The 17,500-nt window shown below is 43.2% G+C and overlaps 1 protein-coding gene across 1 annotated transcript in view; it reads left to right on the top strand.

The window, feature by feature from the left end:
• Positions 1-17,500, top strand: part of LOC125026246 — a 54,767-nt gene that overhangs the window by 17,211 nt on the left and 20,056 nt on the right. The window contains exons 3-8 of the mRNA XM_047614548.1: positions 1-275; positions 1,683-1,944; positions 2,266-2,420; positions 5,815-6,002; positions 8,637-8,773; positions 11,765-11,877. The exon at positions 1-275 is cut by the window's left edge and continues 148 nt beyond it. Coding sequence (XP_047470504.1) covers positions 1-275; positions 1,683-1,944; positions 2,266-2,420; positions 5,815-6,002; positions 8,637-8,773; positions 11,765-11,877 — 1,130 coding nt within the window. The remainder of the gene's footprint in view (positions 276-1,682; positions 1,945-2,265; positions 2,421-5,814; positions 6,003-8,636; positions 8,774-11,764; positions 11,878-17,500) is intronic.

Here is a 17,500-nt window from a genome sequence, read left to right as displayed (position 1 = left end):
CTTCCGTAAAGCTATCTTCCTCGTCGTCATCACCATCATGGTCATGTCCTACAGCTGCGTTAGGTTCATTCCCCCGATGAAAGATCCTCCGGTCCTGCGGGGGAGGTTCGTTTTCGCTCCCGCTGGCCACCCTGGGAAGCCTTCTGCGTCTCCTTCTTCGTCTGGTTCTCTCTCTGTCTCTCCTTCGTCGCTGGTACTGACGTCGGGAAGCCAGGTCGAGTCAGGTCAAGAGGTCGTCGAAGGTGCACAGCCAATGCTCGTGACTCAGGATGACGGTAGGTGTTCAGTCTTATTTATTAAAGTACGTATCATATAAGATTTTCATGTCTTTTGCAACTCTTCATTTTTTTTCTTTCTTTTTATCAGAAGACTTTGTAGCAATTTAAGGTCTTATTTGGTGCTTCGAGTCAAGATTTCATTAATAAGATATATATTTCTCTGCCATGGATATTTTAGAAATTGAGACATCACATAACACTTTACCCTTACCTCCGCTTTTCCAAAAATCAAAGTCAAAAGTGAAAGTTCGATATACGCAAAATGGCCTACAATGTAAACGTATTTTGAAGTAAACATTACGCAGGTTGTCCTTCTAAAAAAAAATATCCAATCACTGGTTATTATTTTTTCGCCAATGATAATATTTCCGCTAAACAAAGAAGAAAAGAAAAATAAATATATACTGCGCTCGTTTCCCCTCAGGCCATCCAGCGGATTTATTTGTTATCTTCGGAATATCTAATTTACGAATAAATGACTCTATTATACCCCTTTTAGAAAACAGAATGGATGCACTTTTAGTTAATGGTTATAGATATAGGGTGATTGTTTTTAATCAGCTCCGTTTCATTTACATTTTAAACGGGTCTTAATGAATAAAACTATATCCATGGAAGCGCACAGGCAAATGGAGCTCCCCGAAAAAGTGATCGTGAATATTCCTAGATAGACAGATAGATAGATAGAGAGAGGGAGAGAGAGAGATAGAGGGAGATGGAAAGGGGGAGAGAGGGAAAAAGAGAGAGAGAGAGAGAGAGGGGGGGGGAAAGGGAAAGTGGGGGAGAGGGAAAGAGAGAGAGAGAGAGGGAGGTAGGGAGGGAGGGAGGGAGAGGAAAAGGGGGAGAGAAGGAGAGAGAGAGAGAAAGACAGAGGGGGGAGGGAGAGGGAAAAGGAGAGAGAGGGAGGTAGGGAGGGAGGAAAGAAGGGAGAGGGGGGTAGGGAGGGAGGAAGGAAGGGAGAGGGAGGTTTTGAGGAAGGGAGGGGGTAGGGAGGTATGAAGGAAGGGAGAGGGGGGTAGGGAGGGAGGAAGGATGGGAGAGGGAGGTTTTGAGGGAGGAAGGATGAGAGAGGGGGATTTTGAGGGAGGAAGGAAGGGAGAGGAAGGGAGGAAGGGAGAGGGGGGTTTTGAGGGAGGAAGGAAGGGAGAGGGAGGTAGGTAGGGAGAGGGAGGTAGGTAGGGAGAGGGGGGGTAGGTAGGGAGAGGGGGGGGGGTAGGTAGGGAGAGGGAGACGGAGAGAAAAGGAAACAAGAATCGGAAAGACCGATGCAACATTGTTTACCAAGAAAATATGTAAACAACAGACTGAAGATATAAGTCCCAAATAAATATTAAATTATATTACAATAAGAGAAACTACATATTGACGTCTACTGAGGACCTAAACAAATCTCGCTTGTTGCAGGCGGGTGTTTCATCGCCATGTCCTGGGACTGCATAGCGACGTGCACGCAGCCCTGGGCATGTCTCAACAGCAACATGACCTCTGGCACTGACCTGAAGGCGACCCATGTGCCCAGTGATCTCGGCGACGCAGCGGAGGACGGAGGCGAGGCGGAGGGCGTTGTGTCTGAAGGGAGCTGGCTGGTGACGGCGCCCAACGCCCGCTTCTACAGGCTCGAGGGCTCGGACGTACCGCCGGGGGAACTTGTGGATGTGAATATTACGTAAGTTATGGTTAGCATTGTTGTTTTGCATTATTGTTATTATGAGTGGTATTTGTATTTGCATTGTATTAGTGGATGTTGTATTATTTGATGTAGCATAGATATAACCATTTATAGACTTGTATGTATTGTATACACAAACACACACACACACACACACACACACACACACACACACACACACACACACACACACACACACACACACACACACACACACACACACACACACACACACCAAACCAATCTCCCTAAAAAAATACTACGTCACCCTCTCCCATTCACCCCATTTTAACCTACTCCCTCCAAACTCCACTTCAGGTTGGAGTGTACAGGCGGGGAGTGGGAGGGAGACGCCTGCATATCAGCGTGGAATTATGCGGAGTTTTGGCTGTATTTTCTCCTCTTGATCGTTGGTCAGCTGTGCTTCAACACCGCGAACTCCATCACAGACGCCATTGCTGTTGATTCAGTGGGTGAGAGCGGGGGGCGGGGGTGGGGGTAGGGATGGTGAGAGGGATTTTAGGGATTGGTTTATTTATTTTCTGTCGTCTCTCTTTATTCGTGAGATTTTTAGTAATGTTTTGTGTTACCTTTTTTTGGATCTCTCTCTTCTCTCTCTCTCTCTCTCTCTCTCTCTCTCTCTCTCTCTCTCTCTCTCTCTCTCTCTCTCTCTCTCTCTCTCTCTCTCTCTCTCTCTCTCTCTCTCTCTCTCTCTCTCTCTCTCTCTCTCTCTCTCTCTCTCTCTCTCTCTCTCTCTGCTGTATCTATATTAAGTTATACAAATGTAAATATGCACACGGCTGTTTCTCATACTGTCAGGATTTCAGAAATAAAAACATCACAGCCTTGCTATTTATAACGTCACAAACCCAATTATTCAATATATTATCACAAAATGATAGAGGAAGGCCATCAGTTCATTTTGCAGAGAACGGTAAGAGAAGAGCTTCGGTTTAACGAGCTGATTGAAGCTTCGAAATCAGGAGCTTCGTTCGAAAACCTGACACTCGACACAACCTTGTCCATAAACCTTTCCATTTCAATGAATGATTAGGTTTTGCGCGTTAAAATAAGCAATCAAATTCAGAAAAAAAAATAAAAAAATATTCCAGATAGAACGTATTAATGAATGTATATACGATGAGGACGAGTTTAAGAAAAAAGAATTGGAGTGCGAATAGGAAAGTACGAATGAATCTCCTGTGGTACGAATGAAACTCTTTTAGTGTTCGTGGGTTACGAGTGAAGCCATTAATGTATTCGTAGGTTTTAGAAGCAAGGAATATGCATATATATTTATCAGAAGTTAAATGTCATGGTCCTCGATAGTCTGAAAAGGAAGAAAAATATTTGTACCCGATATTTTTTAGAGATATATTTCTTTGTTAACTGATGCTATATACTAACCGCGTTCTATCTATTCGACAGAGAAAGGACTGACTATAAAAACGAAAAAAAAGGAAAAAAATATATATTGGACATTTAGGGTAAATGGCACTGTCCCATTTAGTTTAATAGCGTCATTTCTGCAATCTAGGAATAAAGTTTATATACAACAATCAAGAGACATTTTGTAAAGTCATTTATAAAGGCTGGCATGATATCATCGACGATCGAGTTTTTTATGCCTTATTAAGCAAATGCAGTGTGACAGTTTGGGTTAAATCGGGGCCATTAAGTGTACAAAAAATATAAATGAAATGTTAGCTTTGCTTAGAATATTTAACATGGAAATGTGATAGATATTTAATGTTATTATATAAAATGTATTAGTTTTGATAGGGATATGAGTACTTGACCTATTTCTGCAACGCAGCACTCACTCACTCACTCACTCATTCTACAGATAGATAGACACACACGGATATATATATATATATATATATATATATATATATATATGCATACACACACACACACACACACACACACACACACACACACACACACACACACACACACACACACACATATATATATATATATATATATATATATATGTACATATATATAATATATATATAATATATATAATACATATACTATATGATATATATATGATATATATATGTATATATATATGTATATATGTATATATATACATATATACATATACACACATATTCACATCTCTCTATGTCTATTTTATTCTGAATTATATATTTTTATTACAAAAATTATCATCATGAACACTGGGCACACTTTCGTTTTTGTTTTCAAAGCAATTTTATTAAATAATTGAATAAGAGCTGTAATAGTGTCGATTTTCTACGCCCAAGTAAATTATATTTTTTGTTGCCCTTTTGCTAGTTACTAATATTTCGTTTTAACTTGTTGGCCTTTTTAGAATTTTTTATATTCTATTCATAAAATATAAGTTGCTTATTGTCATTCTTATCTACCTTATCTTTGTTTCCATATATTTCTTCTCCATTTCTTTCCTCACATGCTTCCATCTTTTCAATTTCTTTCCTCACATTCTTCAAAATCTTTACTCATAAAAAATGTTCTATAGCTCTTTCCTCATCAACATACATCTTTATATCTTTCTTTGTCTTCCTCACTCTTCATTTACCTCATACGTCTCGTAATCCTTTTCTCAGTCTTTCCTTTTATCCACTTCTTTCTTCTCATTCTTCTGTCTACCTCGTTCTGTTTTCTCCTCATTCTCTTTCTCGTGTGCCTCACCTCATAACTTATCATACTTCTGTGCATCTATGTAATTTCTTTCACTCCACCTCTCTCATCCACCTCTTTCCTTATATGTCGTGCCTTCCCATAAACACTTTCATACACTCTGTCTTCCACTTTTCTCTTCCACTTCCCTCACCTAACCCACCCACTCACCCACCTCCCATTACCCCTCATCCACCTCCCGATTACGTCTCACTCACTACCCATAACTCCTTACTCACCTGCCCATTTCCCCTTACCCACACCTCCCCATTACCCTATACCCACCCACCTCCCCATCACCCCTCACCCACCCACCTTCCCATCACCCCTCACCCACCCACCTCCCCATCACCCCTCACCCACCCACCTCCCCATCACCCCACACCCACCTACCTCCCCATCAGCCCTCACCCACCCAACTCCCCATCACCCCTCACCCACCCACCTTCCCATCACCCCTCAACCCACCCACCTCCCCATCCCCCCTCACCCACCCACCTCCCCATCTCCCCTCACCCACCCACCTCCCCATCACCCCTCACCCACCCACCTCCCCATCACCCCTCACCCACCCACCTCCCCATCACCCCTCACCCCCCCACCTCCCCATCACCCCTCACCCACCCACCTCCCCATCACCCCTCACCCACCCACCTCCCCATCACCCCTCAAACACCCACCTCCCCATCACCCCTCACCCACCCACCTCCCCATCACCCCACACCCACCCACCTCCCCATCACCCCTCACCCACCCACCTCCCCATCACCCCTCACCCACCCACCTCCCCATCACCTCTCACCCACCCACCTCCCCATCACCCCTCACCCACCCACCTCCCCATCACCCCACCCCCACCCACCTCCCCATCACCTCTCACCCACCCACCTCCCCATCACCCCACACCCACTCACCTCCCCATCACCCCTCACCCACCCACCTTCCCATCACCCCTCACCCACCCACCTTCCCATCACCCCTCACCCATCCACCTTCCCATCACCCCACACCCACCCACCTCCCCATCAGCCCTCACCCATCCACCTCCCCATCACCCCACACCCACTCACCTCCCCATCACCCCTCACTCACCCACCTCCCCATCACCCCTCACCCACCCACCTCCCCATCAGCTCCCCACCCCCCCATCACCCCTCACTCACCCACCTTCTCTCCCTCTCTCTCCCCCAGGTGAAGGCGGGGCGTTTGGAGTGCAGCGAGCGTGGGGAACCGTCGGATGGGGGTTAATGGGTCCCATTAGCGGCTACCTCATCGACTGGTGGTCCGGATCGTCCCTTACCAAAGACTACACACCTGCTTTCCTTTTAGTGTTCTTGCTGGGCTCCATTGACATCCTCCTGTCGGCTGCCACGCTGAAGGTAAATGGGTAAATCCTCTTTGGTTGGGTTCGGAGAGGGGAGGGGAGAGAAAGGATGGGGTGGGGTGAGGGGGAAGGATGGGGGAGGAATGAGGGTGGGGTGTGGAAGGGACTTAGGGGGTAGAGGGAAGGGTAAGGGGTTGAGAGGAAGGGGGTGGGGTAGGGGAGAGGGAGTGGGGGTGGGGGTGGGGAGAAGGGTGAGGGATTGAGGGACTGGGATAGGAGGAAGGGTGAGGAGAATGGAATGGGGATGGAGGTGGGAGGAAGGGAAGGGAATGGGGTAGGGGGAAGGGAAGGGAATGGGGTAGGGGGCAGGATGATATAGGTTGTTGGGCAAAGTGTAAGGGTGGGAGGAACAGTGGAGAGGGGGTGGGGTGGAGGGGTAGAAGGGAGATAGAAGGTGAGAGATAAGGTAGGGGGAGGTAGAGGGAAGTGGGGGAGGGAAAATGGAAGAGAGAGAGAGAGATATAGATAAATAGATAGATAGATAGAGAGAGAGAGAGAGAGAGAGAGAGAGAGAGAGAGAGAGAGAGAGAGAGAGAGAGAGAGAGAGAGAGAGAGAGAGAGAGAGAGAGAGAGAGAGAGATAATTATAGGAGAGGGAGGGAGAGAGAATATAAAAATCAATGTTCTTCTTATACCACTTGTTCTCCTCTTCCAATGATTTTGCAAAACAATTACTTTTTTTTTCACGATCTACATTTATTTATGAATATTCATATTTGCTCGTATCGTAAAAAAAACTACATTTCGTTTTTATGAAATCATAAAAGTTATGATGACGTATATTCTCGTTCAGAATTTCACCAAGAAATAACTTTCCCTATTCGGGTCTTAGACCTCTTGCCAAACTTCTACGCAGATAAAAAAATAACTTTAGATACATATATACATATGTGTGTGTGTGTGCGTGTGTGTGTGTGTGTGTTTAATTGTGTGTGTGTGTTTAATTATGTGTGTGTGTGTGTGTGCGTGTGTGTGTGTGTGTGTGCGTGTGTGTGTGTGTGTGTGTGTGTGTGTGTGTGTGTGTGTGTGTGTGTGTTTACATATACATATTGTGTGTATATATCCACACACAATTTATTCCTGGTAGACTGTGTTCATTAATGTTCGCTCTCTCTTCTTCCTCCTTCCCTCACCCTGAAAACCTCATCTCTCTCTATGTGACCTTCATTCCCTCCTCTCTTTTTTCTTCTTATCATTCTCTCTCTCTCTCTCTCTCTCTCTCTCTCTCTCTCTCTCTCTCTCTCTCTCTCTCTCTCTCTCTCTCTCTCTCTCTCTCTCTCTCTCTCTCTCTTTCTCTCTCTCTCTCTCTCTCTCTCTCTCTCTCTCTCTCTCTCTCTCTCTCTCTCTCTCTCTCTCTCTCTCTCTCTCTCTCTCTCTCTCTCTCTCTCTCTCTCTCTCTCTCTCTCTCTCTCTCTCTCTCTCTCTCTCTCTCTCTCTCTCTCTCTCTCTCTCTCTCTCTCTCTCTCTCTCTCTCTCTCTCTCTCTCTCTCTCTCTCCTCTCTCTCTCTCTCTCTCTCTCTCTCTCTCTCTCTCTCTCTCTCTCTCTCTCTCTCTCTCTCTCTCTCTCTCTCTCTCTCTCTCTCTCTCTCTCTCTCTCTCTCTCTCTCTCTCTCTCTCTCTCTCTCTCTCTCTCTCTCTCTCTCTCTCTTCTCTCTCTCTCTCTCTCTCTCTCTCTCTCTCTCTCTCTCTCTCTCTCTCTCTCTCTTCTCTCTCTCTCTCTCTCTCTCTCTCTCTCTCTCTCTCTCTCTCTCTCTCTCTTCTCTCTCTCTCTCTCTCTCTCTCTCTCTCTCTCTCTCTCTCTCTCTCTCTCTCTCTCTCTCTCTCTCTCTCTCTCTCTCTCTCTCTCTCTCTCTCTCTCTCCTCTCTCTCTCTCTCTCTCTCTCTCTCTCTCTCTCTCTCTCTCTCTCTCTCTCTCTCTCTCTCTCTCTCTCTCTCTCTCTCTCTCTCTCTCTCTCTCTCTCTCTCTCTCTCTCTCTCTCTCTCTCTCTCTCTCTCTCTCTCTCTCTCTTCTCTCTCTCTCTCTCTCTCTCTCTCTCTCTCTCTCTCTCTCTCTCTCTCTCTCTCTCTCTCTCTCTCTCTCTCTCTCTCTCTCTCTCTCTCTCTCGCCCTCCCACTTATCCTCCCTCCCTCCCTCCCCCTTTTCCCTTCCTCCCACTCTCTCCATCCCTCCTTCCCACTCTCTTTCCATCCCTCTCATTCCGAAACTTCCCTCTCCCTACTTTGCCCCTCCCTTTCTCTCTTTGTCCCTCCCACCTTCCCTCCCTCCCTTTTCCTCCTCCCATCCATCTCTCCCTACTTCCCTCCTTCTCTCTCCTCCTCCCCTCCATCTCTCCCACCTGCCCTCCCTCTCCTCCTTCCCTCTCCCTCCTTTGTCCTCCCCTCCTTCCTTCACCTCCCTCCCTCCTTCGTTCCTTCCTTCCTTCCTTCCTTCCTTCCTTCCTTCCTTCCTTCCTTCCTTCCTCCCTCTCTCCTTCCCTCCCTCCCTCCCTCTTTCCCTCTCCTCCTTCCCTCTCCCTCCTTTGTCCTCCCCTCCTTCCCTCCTTCCTTCCTTCCTTCCTTCCTCCCTCTCTCCTTCCCTCTCTTCCCTCCCCTCCATCTCTCCCTCCTTCCTTCCCTCCCTCTCCTCCCAGGTCCCAGAAATGAAGTCAGACAACGCGATGCTGAAGAATCTACGACCTCTTCTAGGTGATGTCCGGTTCTTCCTCTTCTGTTGCTTCGTCATCATGAACGGATGTTTTGACGGCATCGTGGCAAATTTTATATTCATGTAGGTAACTATTATTTATTTGTTTGTTTCGTTGTTTGAAAATCTTCACGCGTGGTGGTCGCGTTTTGTTGTGTTTTAGGCTCGTGGTAGTCGTTCTGATGGAATTTTAGGCTCGTGGTAGTCGTTCTGATGGTATTTTAGGCTCGTGGTAGTCGTTCTGATGGTATTTTAGGCTCGTGGTAGTCGTTCTGATGGTATTTTAGGCTCGTGGTAGTCGTTCTGATGGTATTTTAAGCTCGTGGTAGTCGTTCTGATGGTATTTTAGGCTCGTGGTAGTCGTTCTGATGGTATTTTAGGCTCGTGGTAGACGTTCTGATGGAATTTTAGGCTCGCGGTAGTCGTTCTGATGGAATTTTAGGCTCGTGGTAGTCGTTCTGATGGTATTTTAGGCTCGTGGTAGTCGTTCTGATGGAATTTTAGGCTCGCGGTAGTCGTTCTGATGGAATTTTAGGCTCGTGGTAGTCGTTCTGATGGTATTTTAGGCTCGTGGTAGTCGTTCTGATGGTATTTTAGGCTCGTGGTAGTCGTTCTGATGGTATTTTAGGCTCGTGGTAGTCGTTCTGATGGTATTTTAGGCTCGTGGTAGTCGTTCTGATGGAATTTTAGGCTCGCGGTAGTCGTTCTGATGGAATTTTAGGCTCGTGGTAGTCGTTCTGATGGTATTTTAGGCTCGTGGTAGTCGTTCTGATGGTATTTTAGGCTCGTGGTAGCCGTTCTGATGGTATTTTAGGCTCGTGGTAGTCGTTCTGATGGAATTTTAGGCTCGTGGTAGTCGTTCTGATGGTATTTTAGGCTCGTGGTAGTCGTTCTGATGGAATTTTAGGCTCGCGGTAGTCGTTCTGATGGAATTTTAGGCTCGTGGTAGTCGTTCTGATGGTATTTTAGGCTCGCGGTAGTCGTTCTGATGGTATTTTAGGCTCGCGGTAGTCGTTCTGATGGTATTTTAGGCTCGTGGTAGTCGTTCTGATGGTATTTTAGGCTCGTGGTAGTCGTTCTGATGGAATTTTAGGCTCGCGGTAGTCGTTCTGATGGTATTTTAGGCTCGTGGTAGTCGTTCTGAGGGTATTTTAGGCTCGTGGTAGTCGTATTATGGTGCTTTAAACTCTTCACGTTCGTTTTGTGATATTTTAGGCTTGTGGTAGTCGTTTTAGAGCTATCTTAAGCTCATAGTACTTGTTTTTATGGTATTTTAGGACCATGGATCCTAGGCTCGTGGTAGTCGTTCTGATGGTATTTTAGGCTCGTGGTAGTCGTTCTGATGGTATTTTAGGCTCGTGGTAGTCGTTCTGATGGTATTTTAAGCTCGTGGTAGTCAGTTCTGATGGTATTTTAGGCTCGTGGTAGTCGTTCTGATGGTATTTTAGGCTCGTGGTAGTCGTTCTGATGGTATTTTAGGCTCGTGGTAGTCGTTCTGATGGTATTTTAGGCTCGTGGTAGTCGTTCTGATGGAATTTTAGGCTCGTGGTAGTCGTTCTGATGGTATTTTAGGCTCGTGGTAGTCGTTCTGATGGAATTTTAGGCTCGTGGTAGTCGTTCTGATGGTATTTTAGGCTCGTGGTAGTCGTTCTGATGGTATTTTAGGCTCGTGGTAGTCGTTCTGATGGAATTTTAGGCTCGTGGTAGTCGTTCTGATGGTATTTTAGGCTCGTGGTAGTCGTTCTGATGGTATTTTAGGCTCGTGGTAGTCGTTCTGATGGAATTTTAGGCTCGCGGTAGTCGTTCTGATGGTATTTTAGGCTCGTGGTAGTCGTTCTGATGGCATTTTAGGCTCGTGGTAGTCGTTCTGATGGTATTTTAGGCTCGCGGTAGTCGTTCTGATGGTATTTTAGGGTCGTGGTAGTCGTTCTGATGGAATTTTAGGCTCGCGGTAGTCGTTCTGATGGTATTTTAGGCTCGTGGTAGTCGTTCTGAGGGTATTTTAGGCTCGTGGTAGTCGTATTATGGTGCTTTAAACTCTTCACGTTCGTTTTTGTGATATTTTAGGCTTGTGGTAGTCGTTTTAGAGCTATCTTAAGCTCATAGTACTTGTTTTTATGGTATTTTTATTTATTTTATTTTATGTTCTCGCTAATCGGGTTTATGGCGGTTTAGACTCGTCCTGTTCGTTTCTATGGTATTTTAGGCTCGTGGTGGTCGTTTTAAGGGATTTTAGGATAATGGTCATCGTGTTTCATGGTGTTTTAGGCTCGTAGCACCTGTTTTTGTGGTATTTTAGGATCGAGGTGATCGTGTATGTTCATGGAAGTCTCTTATTTTGGTATTCTCCATTACGGTATTCTATATTTATGGTATTCCTTTTCTAGTTTTCTTTCTTTCCTTCGTACTTTCGGTATTTACATTTACAGTATTTACGTTCATTTATGGCAACCGCGGTCTCTTCTTTTGCTGTTCATTCTCTTATTTATTTTGACATAGAGGTTTCTTGTTATGGTAATTGCATTCATGGTATTCGTGTGAATTCTTTTGGTACTTCTTATAGGTTGTTTTTCTTATTATTATGTGTTTGTCTGTTTCTGTCTGTCTGTCTTCTCTCTCTCTCTCTCTCTCTCTCTCTCTCTCTCTCTCTCTCTCTCTCTCTCTCTCTCTCTCTCTCTCTCTCTCTCTCTCTCTCTCTCTCTCTCCTTCTCCCCTTCCACCTCCCCTCCCTTCCTACCTCCAACAATCACCTTTCTTCCTCCTTTCCTCCCTTCCTCTCTCCCTTTTCCCCTTCCAGCTCTCCCTCACTTTCCCGACATTTCTTTACAGAAGGCAACCTACTATTACTAATAACACTACTGATACTAGTGATTATAATGATAATGTTAATGATAATAATAGTAATAATAATAATGATGATAATGGTAATGATAATAATAACAATAATAATCATAATAATAATAACAAACAAATGAATAAACAAACAAATGAATAAACAAACAAATAAATAAAAGAATAAAAAGTCCGAATCAATTAGCTGACATCCACCTAACCCCCCCTCCCCTCCCCCCCCAGCATGCAAGAGGACATGAGTCGAGGAACGTCGGCAATGAGTTACATGAAGTTCCTGCAAGGATTCACGCTCTTCGTCCAGTGTGCCATCGAGGCGCCGTTCATGTTCGTTTATAGTGAGTATCTTTTCATAGTGAGTATCTTTTCATAGTGAGTATCTTTTTGTAGTATCTTTTTATAGTGAGTATCTTTTCATAGTGAGTATCTTTTTGGAGTATCTTTTTATAGTGAGTATCTTTTCATAGTGAGTATCTTTTTGTAGTATCTTTTTATAGTGAGTATTTTTTCATAGTGAGTATCTTTTTATAGTGAGTATCTTTTTATAGTGAGTATCTTTTTATAGTGAGTATCTTTTTATAGTGAGTATCTTTTCATAGTGAGTATCTTTTCATAGTATCTTTTTATAGTGAATATTTTTTCATAGTGAGTATTTTTTCATAGTGAGTATCTTTTTATAGTGAGTATCTTTTTAAAGTATCTTTTTATAGTGAGGTTCTTTTCATAATATCTTTTTATATTGAATATCTTTTTATAGTACCTTTTTATAGTATCTTTTTATAATATCTGTTTATAGAGAAGTGTGTATAGTAAAGTTTTATAGTGAAGCATCTATTATAGTGATGTATCTTTTATTGAGTTTTTATATTTTGAAGTATATTTTACTGAGTATCTTTTTATGGTGATAATCTTTTTTTTTATAATGAGCATCTTTTATTGTGAGTATCTTTTTATGGTGATTATCTTTCTTTTATAGTGAGTATCTTTTATTGTTAGTATCTTTTTATGGTGATAATCTTTCTTTTATAGTGAGTATCTTTTTATAATGATGTGTCTTTTGTATTAAAGTTTTTTGATCGTGAAGTATCTTTTGTTGTATCTTTTTATAGTATTTTACCGAATATCTTTTACTGGGTGTCTTTTATAATGAAGCATCAAGTACGTTGGAGTACCTTTTGTATTGAAATATCTTTAATAAGAATCTTTTTCTTGTAAAATATCTTTATAGTGAATAGCTCTTTATATTGAAGTATCTTTTATAGTAAGTATAGTGAATTAGAGAGAGAGAGAGAGAGAGAGAGAGAGAGAGAGAGAGAGAGAGAGAGAGAGAGAGAGAGAGAGAGAGAGAGAGAGAGAGAGAGGAACAGAGAGGAACAGAGAGAGAGAGAGAGAGAGAGAGAGAGAGAGAGAGAGAGAGAGAGAGAGAGAGAGAGAGAGAGAGAGAGAGAGAGAGAAAGAAAGAGAAAGAGAGAGAGAGAGGAACAGAGAGGACAGAGAAAGACAGAAAGGAAAGGAACAGAGAAGAGAGAGAGAGAGGGGAAAAGGAAAAAAGAGAGAGAGAGAGAGAGGAAAGAGAGAGAGAGAGAGAGAGAGAGAGAGAAAGAGAAGAGAAGTAGAGAGAGAAAGAGAGTGAAGTTCAGAAGGAACAAAAGAAGTGAGAGAAGAGAGGGGAGAGAGAGAGAAGAGAGAGGAAAGAGAATAGAAAGAGATGAGAGGAGATCAAGAGGAACAGAATACAGAGATAGAACAAGAAAGAGAGAGAGAAGTGAAGAGAGAGAGAGTGAAGAAGAAAGAGAGAGAATGAGAGTAGGAGAGAAGAAAGTGAGAGAGAGTTGTGTTGAGTAGAGGGAAAAGAGATAAGTAAAAAGTGAGTGAGAGAAGGGGGAAGAGATAAAAGAAAGTGAGAGAAGAGAATGAGAGCGAAGAGAGACAGCGAGAGAGAGAGAGAGAAGAGAGAACAGAAAATCGAGAGAGCAAGAGAGATAGAGAGAGAAAAATGAGAAAAAGAGAGCAGAAGAGAGAGTAGAAGCGAGAAGAGTGAGACGAGAGAGAGAGAGGAGCGAATAGAGAGAGAGAGAGAGAGCGAAGAGAGATAGAGAGAGAGAGAGAAAGAGAAGGGAGAAGAAGAGAATAGAGAGATGGAGAGAGAGTGAGAGAGTTGAGTAGAGAGATAGAAGAGAGTGAGAGGAGATAAGAGTGAGAGTGAGGATGAGAATGATGAGAGTTGAGTGAAGAGAAAGAGAAGAGAGAGAGTAGAGATAGAAATGAGAGATTAAGAAGATTGATGAAAGTGAGTGATAGAAAGAAAGAAAGAAGAAAAAGCGTGAGAAGAGGGGGGAAAGATGCTTAAGATATAGAGAGAGAGATTGATGTGACAAAGAGTGAGAGAGAGAAGTGAGAGAGAATAGATGAGAGACAATAATGAGAGTAGAAGTAGTTAGAGAATGAGTGTTGGATTATGTTTGGAGTTGTTTTTGGAGAGTGTGTGTGTAGTTGTTGGTTTGTGATAAGTTTGAAATAGAGAGAGCGAAGAAGTGTGAAAGAATGTTGATAATATAGAGCGAGAGAGAGTACAGAGAGCGAGCGAGTATGTGAGAGAAGAAAGAGAAGAGTGAGTGAATGAGAGAGATGTGAGAGAAGAGATAAGAGAAGAGATAAACAGAGACAGAAGAGAACCAAAAAAGAAAGAGAAAAGAAAAAAAGAGAAAGAGAAGCGAGAGAGTGAACAAGTGCGAGCGAGAGAGAGAAGAGTGAAAAGAGATGAGAAAGAGAGCATAGCGAGAGCGAGAAGAGACGAGAGATAAGAGAGAGAAAGAGCAAGAGTAAAGAAATAAATAGAAAGAGACGAGAGAGAGAAGGAGCGAGAAGAGAGAGCGAGAGGAACTGATAACGAATGAAAGCCCTTTCCTTACAGACCGACGATGATCCATAATGTCACGCAGCGTAATTTCAGGAGTTAACATTAAGCTTAAGCCTAAGCTTCCAATTTTAACTACAAGTTTAGAGAAAAAGTTTAAAAGAAAAAAGACTTTAATGAAGGAGTCAGAGATCTCACTAGAGCTGTTTCTCTTCTTCTTTCCTTCTTTTTCCTCTTTTCTTCTTCTTTCTTCTTCTCTTCTCTTCTTTTCTCTCTTCTTCTTCTCTTTCTTTTTTTCTCTTCTTCCTCTCGTTTTTTTCCTTTTCTTTCTTCCTTCTCTTCTTCTTCTTTCTTTCTATCTTTTTTCTCATTCTTCGTTCTCTTCTTTTTGTTGTCTTCTTCTATCTTTTTCTTCTCTCTTTCTTCTTCTTCTTCTTCTTTTCCTTCTACTTTCTTCTCTTCTTCTTCTTCTTCTTTCTTTTTTCTATCTTCCTTCTCTTCTCGCTTTTCTTTCATTCTTCTTTTTTTTCCTATCTTTTTTTTTCTTCCTCTTCTTGTTTCTTTTCTTCCTTTTTCCATTCTTTTTTCTTCTTATTTTTTTTTTTTATGTTTTCTTTTTTTTTTTTTTCGTCTTCCTTCGTCTTCGTCTCTACTTCTTTCTCTTTCCTTCCTTTCTTTTTTCTTTCTTCTTCCTTCTTTCCTTCTATATCTTCTTCATTCCTTTCTTCTCTTTTTCTTCTTTTTTTTCTTTCTTCGATCTCTTCTTCCTCTTCTTTCTTTCTCTTCTTTCTCGTCTTTCTTTCTTCTTCTTCTTCCAATATTTTTGTTTATTCTGTTTTTTTCTTTTTTAGAAATATTGGTTTTTTTTTTTTTTCTTCTTTTTTTTTCTTTTTTTCTTCCTTTTTTATTATTTTTTTTTTTTTTTTTATTTTTTTTTTTTTTTTTTTCTGTTTGTTTTTTTTATTTTTTTTTTTTTTTTCCCTTTTTCTTTTCTTTTTTTTTGTTTTTCCTCTTCTGTTTTTTTTTTCTTTTTTTTTTTATTTTTTTTTTTTTTTTCTCTTTTCTTTCTCCCTTCCTTTGTTTTCTCCTCCTTTCTCTTTTTCTTTTTTTCCCGTCTTCTCTCTCCTATCCCTATATCCTCCCCTCCTCCTAAATCCAATTCCTTAATCCTTTTCCTCCTCCTTCCTAAATCTCCCCCTTCAATCTCCTCCGTTTTTCTCTTCCCTTTTTTTTCTCTCCATTTTCCTCTTAATTTTCCTTCCCTTTCCTTTATTTCTGTACGTTTTCCTTTTTCTTTTTCTTTTCTTCCTTTTTTTACTCTTTTGTTTTTTTTTTGTTTTCCTTTTTTTTTTTTTTCTTTCTTTTTTTTTTTTTTCTTTTTTTTTTTTTTTTTTTTTTTTTTTTTTTTTTTTTCCCTTCTCTCCTCTCCTCTCTCATCTCTGCTCCTTCGATCATCCCTCCTCCGTCTCCTCCTCCCTCTCTCCATCTCGTCCTTTTCTCTCTCCTCCGCATCTCTGTCTTCTCTCTCCTTCTCTCCTCTCTCTCTCGCTCTCGCTCTCTCCTCGCCTCCTCCCCTCGCTCCGCACTCGCTCCCAAGCCTCGACCTCTCTCGCTTCTCCCTCTCTTATTCGCTCTCTCTTTCTCTTTCTCTCTCTCTCTCTCTCTCCCTCTCCTCTCTCTCCATCTCTCTCTCTCTCCTCTCTCTCTCTCTCTCTTCTATCTCTCTCTCTCTTTCCTTTCTCTCTCCTTTATCTTTATTTTTAAATCTTTCTCCTCTCTCTCTCTCCTCTCCTCTCTCTCTTTCCCTCCTCCCTCCTCACCGTCCTCTCCCTCCTTCACTTCTCCTCTCCCTCTCTCTCTCCTTCTCCACTCACCTCATCACTCTTCTCTCTTAATCTCTCTCTCTTTTCTCTTTCTCTTTCTCTTTCCCTCTTTCCTCTCTCTCTCTCTCTCTCCTCTCTCTCTCTCTTTCTCTCTCTCTCTCTCTCTCTTCTCTCTCCACTCTCTCTCTCCTCTCTCCCTCTCTCTCGTCCTCTCCTCTGTCTCTCCTCTCTTCTCTCTCTCGCTCCTCCTCCTCTTCCTCGTTCTCCTCTTCTCAAATCCTCTCCTTCCCTTTTCTCGTCTCTCTCTACTCCTCCTCATCTTCTCTCTCTCGTCTCTTTTCCACTTTTCTTTCCCTTTTCTCGTTCTCCTCCTCTCCTGCTCTCTCTCTCTTTCTCTGTCTCTTTTCTCTTTTTCTCTTTTCCTCTTGCCCTCTTCTCTCTCTCTCTCTCTCTCTCTCTCTCTCTCTTTCTTCTTTCCTTCTTTCCCCTCCTTTTCTCTTTCCTTTCCCTGCTTCTCTCGTTCGCATTTCTCTTCACTTTGCTCTCTCTCTTCTCCTCTCTCTCCTCTCTCTCTCTCTCCTCTCTTCCTCTCTCTCTCTCTCTCATCTCTCTCTCCTCTCTCTCCTCCCTCTCTCTACATCTCCGCTCATCCTTCTCGTATCTCTCCTCCGTTCTCTCTCTCGCAACTCTCTCTCTCTCCTCTCTCTCCTCTGCTCTCTCTCTCTCTCTCTCGTTCTCTCCTAGATAAAAATATATCCATAATTAAGTAACCCTACTTATGAACACTATTAATCCCTGTGAACCTATCCCCTTCCGTATTTAAACTTCCCCCCTTACCTTTCCCTTCTCCACCTCCCTCTCCCTCCCTCCCTCCCTTACCTTTCCCTTCTCCACTCCCTCCCACCTGTCCCTCCCTCCCTTACATTTCCTTCTCCACCTTCCCCTCTCCCTCCTCCCACCCTTACCTTTCCTTCTCCACCTCCCCTCGCTCCCGCCCTGCTCCCTTCTCTTACCTTTCCCTCTTCGCCATCTCCCTCTCTCCCCCCCTCCCATTCCTTAACCATTCCCTTCTTCACACCCTTCTTTCAATTTCAAAAACCTCCCCTCTCCTCTCCCTCCCCTCCCTCTCCCTCCCCTCCATCCACCCTCCCTCCCTCACCCTCTCCCCCCCTCCCTCCCACCCTTCCGACCTTTCCCTTCTCCACAGTCCCCTCCTCCCTCCCGTCCCTCCGCTTAACCTTTCCCTTCTCTCCACCTCCCTCGTCACCTCCTCACCCTCCC

Source organism: Penaeus chinensis, chromosome 6, assembly GCF_019202785.1.
Source record: "Penaeus chinensis breed Huanghai No. 1 chromosome 6, ASM1920278v2, whole genome shotgun sequence".
Lineage (NCBI taxonomy): Eukaryota > Metazoa > Arthropoda > Malacostraca > Decapoda > Penaeidae > Penaeus > Penaeus chinensis.
Note: the sequence above shows the minus strand (reverse complement) of the source record. Positions and strands in the feature narration are given on the sequence as shown.